This window comes from Apium graveolens, chromosome 4, assembly GCF_009905375.1.
Source record: "Apium graveolens cultivar Ventura chromosome 4, ASM990537v1, whole genome shotgun sequence".
In the NCBI taxonomy this organism is placed as follows: domain Eukaryota; kingdom Viridiplantae; phylum Streptophyta; class Magnoliopsida; order Apiales; family Apiaceae; genus Apium; species Apium graveolens.
In genome coordinates, this window is record NC_133650.1 from 42,957,281 (window position 1) to 42,969,484 (window position 12,204).

General features: G+C 32.3%; 1 protein-coding gene across 1 annotated transcript; it reads right to left on the reverse strand.

Moving 5' to 3' along the window:
* Window positions 1–4,900: 4,900 nt before the first annotated feature.
* On the reverse strand, window positions 4,901–10,444 carry LOC141717954 (protein DETOXIFICATION 16-like). The gene is made up of 8 exons (XM_074520257.1): window positions 10,052–10,444; window positions 7,662–8,206; window positions 7,439–7,525; window positions 7,279–7,335; window positions 6,859–7,097; window positions 6,443–6,561; window positions 6,246–6,332; window positions 4,901–6,104 (listed from the first exon to the last, which is right to left on the reverse strand). The coding sequence occupies exons 1-8, from the start codon at window positions 10,304–10,306 to the stop codon at window positions 6,045–6,047; spliced, it is 1,449 nt and encodes a 482-aa protein (XP_074376358.1). The 5' UTR covers window positions 10,307–10,444; the 3' UTR covers window positions 4,901–6,044.
* Between the last annotated feature and the right edge of the window lie 1,760 nt (window positions 10,445–12,204).

Sequence of the window (12,204 nt, forward strand, 5' to 3'; positions counted from 1 at the left end):
TCACCAAAACATAAACAAACAAACATATGTTACTTTGTTTCCTTAGTTTCATTTATTTCTTCTTATTTTTCCTTTTTTTTTGTTTTTCTTCTCTTTTTTTTTATTTTTTCTTCCTCTTTTTTTTGTTTTTTTTTATTTTTATTTTTCTTTTTAAGTTTAAATTGTAACTAAATTAATTTATAAAATTAACTTAAATATAATTTATATAAATAAACTAATTTATATTTATAAAATAAACTTATTTAAAGTTTATAAAATAAATCATTTTAAGTTTATTAAATAAGTTATAGTAAATTTATTTAATTTAACAAATAAAATTGAACTCCACCAATCCCTTGAGCCGTTTAGCTATATACCCAGCGCATCTCTTCTCCTACTTTAACAGATAAACGTTCACTCAAAGTACGTTCATCAACTTAACAATTTTTCTAAAAATAATACCCAGATTCCTTTCACGAGCTATTGACGCCTAGTGTAACTGGCCTGGTTCACAGACGACTAACCCCGATTTAGGTCTTCGTATTATAGCCTTGATTACATTGTTAAACTTGCAACAACTTTATTGCTTCAGATACTGACTGTCAATAAACAAATGTACTTTCACTGGAATCCTTTATGGTACTTTAGACAACGTCTTCAAATCTACTACAATCTGGAATACTTCATTCACTGTTCTTCACCGACGCTTGAACATATAAATGAACTCCTCTAAGTGAGTATAACTTTAAGACTGCAGCTTTCTTCTTTAACCTCTGTCTATACCACGTCTTCAATTCTTCAGATTTCTATGCTTCGAACACTGTCTATCTTCAATCAATGCCAATACACTGAAATCTTCTAGTAGAACTTATAAACTGAATCTTCAACATTTCCGAAACCCTTAAAGTCTTTAATCTTTATTTTTCACCGAGGCATGATCATATTAATGAACTTCTTTCAGTTACCTGTAAATAGACTTCAAGCCTTCTTCTAATCTTTTGATTCTTTGTATTTTCCTTGTCTTCATTTCTTCTGATTTCTTGTGTAGTCGTAGTATTATTAACCTGTCCTATTCTAGTGTTATTCTCATGTTGAGTTATCACGTATATTGTTCATACAGTTACACGGTCTCAACAATAGTTAGATCAAAGAAAATAGATGAGCAAAGAAGCTCAGCAAGTAATTATATAAACAGTTCTAAATATCAACATAAATAACATCATCTGAGGCATATTATCTCAAGATAAAACTAGGTGGCAACACTCTATCAATTTCTAGGAAAGAGTTCCAAAGAAAGGTTTCAAAAGCTTTTAAGATTTAAGTTTGAATAACCAATGGTTCTCAAGTTTAATCGACAGGGTTCTCAGAGAGAATTTCACACTTTGAGATATATATCACTTTAAGCTATGAGCATCAATATAAAAGTATTGTGACAGGGTTCTCAGACAAGATTCTCAAGACTTTAAAAAAGATTCAATTCAAACTATTCAACTTCAAATAAAAAAAGCATAACACTTGTAGCAACATTTATAAACATTTACTTTCATTATTTAACAACAAAGAACCCTTGATTGGAATATCCATCTTTTAAGTATAATACGGGTGATCAGCCCGTACTGACCTCCATCCGGTCATTAAGGTACCTATGACATTATTTCAGCCTTATATTGGACTAGCCTCGCTAGTCTCTTACGTGACTGGACTAGTCCCACTAGTATCTTACGCCTCTATCCAATCTTTTTGTAATTCATTTGGAAAACCTTTGTGTTGGAATACAAAGAGTTTGGCTATATTCAGTTTAAGCATTACCGATATGTGAAAACGTTTGGACTCATCCAAGTCGAAAGTCATTGTTAAGTTCAATTCAAGAATTCAAGGAAAGTGAACAAACCGAAAGTAAACAGGGATCGTAAGTTAAGGATATTGATCAAATGTTAAACAAGGTATAACAAGGTCGTGATCAGGATAGTTCCAAAGAACGATGTATAAACAAGGAACAAATGATTATCAATGGAATCTAGCTTAACAAGATATGACATATGAAAGGTTCATGATGACTTTCTTAGGGTTAAAGCACCATAAGTTAACAAAATATTAGAATAGGGTACAAGTACTTGGATCAAGGGGTTACTATTAGGGTTTATCACAAGGATCAATAACGAGTTTATCACAAGGATCAATAACAGGATTAACACAAGGATCAATAACAGAGTTATCACAAGGATCAATAAAAGCATTACCAAGATTGTTTACTCTACAGTGCATGATAATAACAATAATCTCTCTATAATCAATTCATAATAGAAGGAAGAGTTACTTCAAAAACCTTTCCCGTTTTACCGAACCTAGGCTACTGCCACCTAAGACTTCTCTCCCTTTTCTATCCTGAATGCCCCCGCTTTCCAAATCTACAATTCAAAACAAACCTTAACTAGAAACTTGATCCATCCCCGACGTTTCTCAGAACGTTTAACTTCTACCCCAAATGCAATATCCGTTTATCTTACATACACATGCATAACATGTAGCACATAATAAGTTATACCCTTATACTCTTTATATCATCGACTATCCCAGTACTTTACACATAGCAAGTAATCATGAATTCATATAATCCGACACCAAATCGAATCGAGTATATTCCTTATACAAGTCTATTCACTCTCTTTTCAAAAACCGGGCATGACGTATTTATGACTACGCTTACCCTTATCAGAACGATCAATTGATCATATTCAAGTACAAACCACTACTTTTAACACCTAACACTTTACATGCAACTCCTCTTTTACAATTACCTATTAACAACCTAGAATACCAAGTCAAAACCATAACATGCAATTTGATTTCTTATATATCCCATAAATCACATATTGATATCCTATTTATTATCACAATCTTGACATTACAACCGAATTGGATATAGATTACTTCTCTAATCTTCACTTAACCAACATGCAACCATTAAAATCAACATGCATGATCATGAATAAAAAACCGAACTTAATTCGAATCAAAACTAGCGAACAAAAGTCATACCAATCGAATTTATCAAATAATTCGAACAAAATTCCTTTAGAACCGAATTTGGGGTTTTCAAACTAAAAAGGACATGCATCAACCTTTTTAGTATTCGATCACAAAACCTCGAATCAAATACCAAATTCAAATCATTCTCAAGAAATTAAATCTTAAAACCTTAGAAAAACCTTAAACACACACATGCATGTAAGGATACAAGCTTGAAAAAAGTGTTTGTGAAATTTTCGGACTCAAGTAACATCATTGTCCCCGTCGGCTCACCAGAGGTTCACCACCAACGGTAGCAAAGCACGGTGGTTCCCCGTTTCAGGGTTTCCAACCAAAACTCCTTAAATAACTTGCTTTTAATCATCAGTTACTCACATAATCATAATAACATCAACAAAATCGTGATTCAATTGATTATAACAAAAAACCGAACAAAACCTGAAGGTGGGTTTCAAAGAAATCAAAAAATCAACCACATGCAACCATATATTGACATAGTGGAAGCAAAGGCCATCACAATGATGGTCTCGAAATCGAAAACCACCCACATACGATGGTGAACGGAGAGGAGAGAAAGAGAGTTTACCGAGATGAGAGAGAGAGTAGAGAGTGTTCGAGAAAGAGAGTGAGAGACACATGGAAAGAAAAAGAAAAGAGGGGATGAGAGTATATATATGCTTGGAAAGGGTAAAATGGTAATTTGGCAATTTAAATTTCTGAATTATCAAATAAAAATGATTTGTAAATTGTTAAATAAACAACAAACAAGGAATTTAATGGCGAAACTTATTTTTTAATTAAGATTCATGAAAATATCTATCCTTGGATATTTTTGGATTCATATCTGAGCGAACAATTTACTTTTTATAGATTTTATAAATAAATCCCCAATATTAGAAATAAAATCTGAAAAATCATTTAAAGATATCAAAACATCAAACTAAATCCAACTATCATTTTTAAGAAGTTCCTAGGACTATTCTTGAGATAATAAAAAAAATTCACACTTTGATCATACTCTGATCATTTTATAGAAATATAAAAGGACCAAATAATCCTTATTTTTACCAAATAAATTCTTTTAATAACATTTTAAAACTCACGAATCACAGATTCACACACGTAACCATTAAATAATATATATTAACATAATATTAGCCACCACAATTCATATTTATACACCCTAGCACATAGTTCTCTTTTTAATTATTGATTATGCGAGAACCATTTCTTGATAATTCAAATAACGATATAACTTTTCACAAATACGAATCCATATAACATAAACAAAGATAGGACTCCATATTTATCATAAATTATTATGATCCTCAATTTTTATCATTTTTTAATCCTTCTCTTTTAATCCATCCTTTAAATAACGGGTCTCGTTCTACCTGACAGCCCGACAACATAACTTAATCCTTTCGCTGACTCATCAAATTGAAACGAGACTTTGCCCGTTCCTTAATACTATTTCATAGAAATTTCATATAAACCACAAAATTATATAACTTAATATTTATTCACACATAAATGCACATAGTCCAAAATTATAACACAAAACTGTATTTTGTTCAAATATATACGTCACGAAAATCCTAGTCGTTACAACTTACTTACAAACTCCACCTTCTTAGGATCAGTCTCAACTCCCATAGTAGAGATAAAATATCCCACGTACTTAATTTTGTCCATCATAAAGCAACACTTGCTCTCTTTTTCACACAATGAATGTTGCCTCATCAAATCAAATACTAAATATAGATGATAACAATGATTAGTAACAGATTTACTATATATAAGAATGTCATCAAAAAGTACTAACACACTCTTTCTGAGTAAGGGTTTGAAGATAACATTCATCCATCCTTGAAAAGAAGTTGCTACATTAGTAAGCTCAAAAGGCATCACTAAAAACTCATAGTGACCATTATGAGTCTTGAAAGCTCTTTTGAAAATATTCTCATCATGCATTCTTAATTGATGGACCCAGCTCTCAGATCAATCTTGCTGAAAACAGTTGCCCCTGCTCGTTCATCAATAAGTTCATTAACTCCTCGAATATGATATTTATCTTTGACTGTTTTCTTATTAAAATCCCTGTAATCCATACAAAATCTCCATGTACCATCCTTTTTTCCTACTAAGACAACAGGAGAAACAAAAGGACTAGCACTATTTCTGATAATACCTCTTTCCAACATTTCTTCAATGAGTTGATCTATCACATCCCTCTTTTTTAATGGGTATCTAAGCCTAATATTCACAGGATTAGCCCCTTCCTGCAAAGGAATCCTATGATCAAATATCCCTCTTGTAGGAGGTAATACATCAAGTTCCTTAAAGATATCAGCCTATTGTTCCTTTAACTTGGAAAGTTCACTGACAGGACCCTGATCTGTATTAATAGCTGTTACACGCAATTGCTCCTCGATCTTACTGTCAATGGAATGAGAGTACGTCTTAAACCGTTCCTTCATATTCATGGCAGCTGCGTAAGTTTTCCGAATTTTAGGAGCCAGAATTGAGAATTACACAGATAAGATGCATTGTTTTCGCTCTGATACCATTGATGCAGGGAAGCTAGTTATATTAACGGATTGCAATAATTTAGTACAGAGAATTAAATAGAACAACTAGAGATAATAAGAAAGATAGAGATAAGGATATATAATGTTAAGCCGCCTGCTGTTTTTGAAGATGAATGAGGCGTCCGTAATTCCGTATCCTGTGAGCTGAATGAACATAGATAGGTATAAATGTAGTAGACATTAATAACGTCACAAATAGCGGTCAAAATGAATTGGAGGAACCCTATTAGTTATAAAATGTATATTTAGGTTATACACATGATCTAAGTCCTTGATGTAATGCTGAGAAGACAATGTGTTCCGGCGATCGACCAGAAATCTCTCCCCGGAAAAACGTCAACATATTGAAGATGGGAAATTTTATATAATTAAGTTTCTACTTGGTTCGTGGAAGTTTTTCTATGTATCTGCAATGAAATCCTTTCATCTCACGCCAGCTGATCATCATGAGATTAAGTCAATAGGAATAATGGAATCACAAACTCTAACTTTGGCCTTCATTGCCTAAAAACAAAGATAAGAGGACTACGGTTAGAAATATGATTGTACATCAGCCGGTACATATCAGATAAAACAGAGGAGGTAGGTAGGGATCAATGGAGTTAGTTTATAATAAACATCTGGAAACAGAGGAGGAGTCTGTACTTCTTCATTCCACTTAATTCTTGCAACTACAACAAAAAACAAGAACCCTTGAAGAATGAGTCCACAAATGATCCCCACCCAGAGGCCCTTCAACCAACCAACCAAAGGTTAGCAGATAGAGTCAAATTTCAAATTTATGTAGTGAAAATGAGATGAAAAGCATAAACAACCAACCAACTTGAACTGAAATAAAATACCTTTCCTCCGGTATGCAAAACAAAAGCAAACAAAACAGCGCAGGGGATACCCACTATGTAGTATGATCCAAGATTTATGTATGCACCAATTTTTTGCCGACCACATCCTCTAACCACACCTAAAATTACAAGAAACACAACATTATACACCATGTTTATACCTACCCAAAAAGAACAAGGTGCGATTCCAACTATTTCTGGGAGGAATAAAGGATCCGCTACAGTTTTACAAAGCCAAAAAAAAAACACAGGACCCCTTGCCCCTCCCTAGATCATCCCATGAATCCATGATAAGAATGATCTCGTGAGATTTAAGCTGGTGTTCATCTTGCAAGTGTCTTATACAGAGTAAGATTTGTTGTTGCTAGTTGGTCATGAAATTTAAGCGGCATTTTAATTATGAAGTTTATAAGAACCTGAAAGCACAGTCATAAGGCCATCAAAGAAGTTTGATATTGCAAGAATTGGCATCATGACTGCTACATATTTGACTACTTCTACTTCATTGCTGTAAGCATATCCCCACACGTTACGAATCATCAGAATAACCATTCCTACCAAAATGCCCTCTGTAAGAGCCAGGGAGAAGACCACATAAACTGCCAGACGCGCAGCTTGTGGATGACCTGCGCCCAACTCATTCGCAACCCTTGTACTACAAAGAAAAGATGTAGAACTATATCAGACCAAATAGATAAATTGACATGGAAGTAGCACAACTGCTATACTCAAAATTGAAATGGAAACTAGTATAAAGAAGCATTAATGTCCATCGAGTTGTCATTTTGCAGCTTGTTAGTTAGGAGATCCTGACTAGTGTTGGTTATCAAACGGACCTCACGGAGGCGCTGAGCCCAAACGGTATCATCCAAAAGTTTGCAGTAGTATTGAGACTGCAGATGAAAGATTACCAAGGAATTATCTCTAGTTCAAGGTAAGTGGTCACATAAGAGTGTAAAAAGTTGGAAAAAAAAAATAAATGTAGCAAGGTCTGACCTGATCGAGAGTACTGAAGTCTCTAGCTGTGGATTAGGAAGAAGACCAGAGAGTAGTACTATCATTTCAAATGACCACATTTCCAAGCTGTTGGACCAGACAAAAACAGATGTACCGTCTATCATTAATGTGGAAATGACATGTTTAATTACAGCTAATTAATGACTACCACATAGCAATAAGTTAGCATTAATATGTTGCTAATAGAGGTTCAGTATCTTACCAGACCATAACAGCTGAAGGAACTGCAAGTCTAATAAAAATAGGGATATTTCGAAGGGCTTCTACTGAAAACCCAGTCCATGTTCTTGCACATGAAGAAGAGAACTTCACATAAAGTGCCAAAAGCACCACATTTATCCAATAAGAGATGGAATTAGCCAAAGCAGCCCCTCTACTGCCCAGCCCAGATTTGAACACCAGAGTCCAACAAACGAAAACATGTAGCAGGGTTGTGATTCCGGAGCTTACCATCATGGGGAAGACAATATTTTGGGTTTGTAAGAATCTAACATGACAATGAAGAAGGCCATATGCGAAAAGGCTAGGGATCATGTAGTGAGCATATAGCCCAGCTTCTTTTGATATCGATGGATCTTGACCTAAGGCTTTCAGAATGATACCAGTGTTTGCCCAAATACCTGCAAGGGGAATACTTACAAGCGAAAGAACAAACATGGCTCTTTGCATATGTATCCCGACCATATGGTACTGTTTTGCTCCATAGGACTGGCCACAAAATGTGTCTAGTGCACATGACATTCCCATCTACTAGGAACACCAAGTTGTCAGATAACTTGGATAACAATAATAGAACTTTCTTGATGAATCTAATCACACATGCTTTGTTATTTAAAAACATCTCAACCTGATTACCTATGTATCCTTTGATGAATATGAAAAAAGCTTCATCATATTGCCTTAAGCATGCATTTTCTTCTTGAGCTCAGGTAAATGCTATATAACTCAGAGTATCTCTTTTGCATAGTCTACTACAGTCTTCAGCATTTCTTATAACTGGAGGTACATTTACGTAATTTTACTTGTTGGAGGTTTTTCTAGCATCATAAACAATCACTTCCAAATTAATGAAATTACATTATTAATGAGGTTGCAGGCTAGTTGCAGGGGTTGACAGTTTTGGGTTTTGGTCGTGTTTAAGTAAAACAGATTATTTTGGGTCGGATTATAATCATGTTAATTTTTTGTCTTTTGTCCGGTTAAAATTGGGTTCGAGACTTCGAGTTTCCCAAACATTACACACCTCACATTTCCTCATTGTAGAATTTAACTGATTATATATATATAAGTATATATTTGTTTACTTTTCACTAGTAAAACACAAATCACACACACAAATTTGCACACCAAAAAACCTACTTTTTCATTAATCAATGATACTATATATATAGAAAGGAACTAATAAATCAGGAAAATTAGTAATGTGCCTAACAACTCCTACTAATCCCCTGCCACTTATTATGAGTCCTACAATTTCTCCACTAACAGCATGACTAAATCATCAAGTGAACAAATCAAATAAGAAAATATTATTATTTTATTACAAATAAAAATAAGTTTAAGATTATTTTTCAACAATCTCCCGGTAATCTTAAACTTAGCTCAAGATAATTTATGAAGCATTTCTCTTCATTTTTGTGATGCACTTCTCACCATCATCTCTTCATTTTGTGATGCACTTCTCACCCCTATCAAGTTTGATGCACTTCTCATCAAAAACAATTTTTTTGTTGATGCACTTCTCATCAACGTCATTTTTGTTTGCTAGATCACTTCTCTCCTCGTGCACATAATCACCCACACTTCTAAAACAATTTTTTTTTCAAAACCACTTGTGCCATAATATATTTCTCATTATTTTCACTGCTCAATTTTCTCCTTAATTTTTTTATCATGCTTCTATTTTTTCTTCACATGCTTCTCTCTCGTAGACTTTTTTCTTGATTCCTCACTAAATATAAATGGAGAAATTTTTTGATGCCATTAAATATGATAAATAAATATTCGAACATATATATAGGTGTATATTTTAAAATATCTCACAAAACCCTAGATCATGAGGCTTTGATACCAAGTGTAGAATTTAACTGATTATATATATATATATAAGTATATATCTGTTTACTTCTTGCTACTAAAACACAAATCACACACACAGATTTGCACACCAAAAGGCCTACTTTTTCATTAATCTATGATACAATATATATAGAAAGGAACTAACTGGTAGTAATAAATCAGGAAAACTAGTAATGGGCCTAATAACTTCTACTAATCCCCTGCTACTTATTATGAGTCCTACAATTTCTTCACTAGCATAGCATCATGACTAAGTCATCAACTGAACAAATCAAATAAGAAAATATTATTATTTTACTACAAATAAAAATAAGTTTAAGATTATTTTTCAACACTCCTCTCTCTCTCCCCCGATCCCTCCCTCTCTCTCTCGCCCCCTCCCTCCCTCCCTATCTCTCTCAGAGAGTTTGAGCTTTGTTAATTAATAAAAGCTCAACTGAATTATAAAATGTAATCAAACAGATATTAAATCTCTTAAGTATGTAAAAAAAGGAGCAGCAAAGAGCAACTGACCAATAAACTGAAACCGGTGACAGTAGCAAAGGAGGTGGCCATAGAAGCACCAGAAAGAGCTAACTCTCCAAGATGACCAACAAACATAACTGATATCAACTGTAAACATGACTGCAACAAGCTTACACATATCAGTGGTCCTGCTAGCCACACCTGCTTCTTCACTTCCTCTCCTATTTCAGCTTGATTTCTAATTACTACATCTTTTTCATCATTATTACTACTAGCAGTTTTTTTTATAAGGAGTTGGTCCATATTTTACAAGTTACTAATATTCTCTCTCTCTCTCCCTCCCTCCCTCTCTCTATATATATATATTAAGTCAGGGCAGAGCAGAGATGATTTAGAGAAGCATATCACAGTGATTTAGTAGTAGTTTTTAGCTGGAGTAGTAGTCACCAAACTCAACTTGTCTCCTGGTTTCACAGTTATATGTACAGGATTACGTTGTCATGAAAAAAACAATATCCAAATCGATTTTTGAAAAATTAAATGTTCTATTTTTTTTTGTAATTTTTAGTTAAGCCCATTCACACAAAAAAATAAATAATATTTTAATACAATATAATTATAAGGTTAAATTTTTCAAGTATTTTTTATATTTTCCTATCAGTTTAAACTTTAATGTCTAATACCTTCCTAATTATATCCTTATATATTATAAGCTTAATTGATTTCCTATCCAAAATTTTAGTACTGTATATGTACCGCTAAAATAATCTCAATCTAGTATAATTAAAAATAAAAGATTAAGATTATATTTTATAAAATAAGCATATTTTTAATACAATCAATACAATCATAAATATAATATAATTATATTGTTTTAGTACTATTTAAACATCAATTGAGATATAATGTTCAAATACAATCCTATATAAAATATGATGTCTATTCTTAATATAACTAAAAATAGAATATAATAATATTTTTTTAATCTATATTATTATATTAAAGACGAAACATTAAAAATTTGGTTGTTGGTCCTTGATCACTCAATTCAGAGCGGTCAAATCAAACTAATAAGTACCGTTAGATATATTTTTAAAAATTATTATACAAGAAGTATAAGGTTCGAATCTTACCAGCAAGATATTAAAATTATAATTTATAATATATAATGATAAAAATAACCGTGATACATTGTAAAATTATTATACTATGGGTATAAAATTCGAATCTTAATAATAATATATTAAAATTATATTTTACAATATATAATGATAAAAACAACTGTGCATCGTATAGGTTATATACTAATCTATATTTACTATATTATATAATATAGACGAAACATTAAAAGTTTGGTAGTCGGTCGGTACTTGCTGAAATTAATTGATTGTCCTTATTATTTAATGTGTAATATTAATATCATATTAATTTTATTAAAGTCGACTTTTACTTTTTCAATTAGTTTATAATTATTATTGGACTCAGGTACCGACTGGCTAAGTTAAAATAATTCATAAACCTAAAATATGGCATGCACACATATTCTTAACTATTATTATTATTATTATATATATAATAGCCCAACACAGGGTGAGACATTTTATTCAATTTAAATGGTGAGACATTTTATTTAGTTTGAAATGTCTAAATTGCTGGTGAGAATCGAACCCTGGTCTTGCAAATACTCTATTCAATAGAGTACCATTAAGGTACTAAATCATATGCGTTGTTAATCATATACATATTAGATATACTTGTGTGTCTTAAATAAGTTAATATTTCGTATTATATCTACTGTGACTAACGAATAATTTTTAATTATCTATCTTTTTTACATTTGCTATGCTTAACCCAACATAGGGCATTGGTGAGACATTTTAATCAATTTAAATGGTGAGACGTTTTATTTAACTTGAAATGTCTAAATTACCCTTATAATTATCATTTATAAAAAAAATGCTTTTGGTGGGAATTGAACCCTGGTCTTGCAAATACTCTATACAACAGTATACCACTAAGGTACTAAATCATATATGTTGTTAATCATATACATATTAGATATGCTTGTGTGTCTTGAAAAAATTAATATTTAGTATTATATTTACTGTGACTAAAGAATAAATTTTAATTATCTGTCTTTTTTTACATTTGCTATGCTTTTAGTGGGAATCGAACCCGGTCTTAAAAATACTCTACACAAC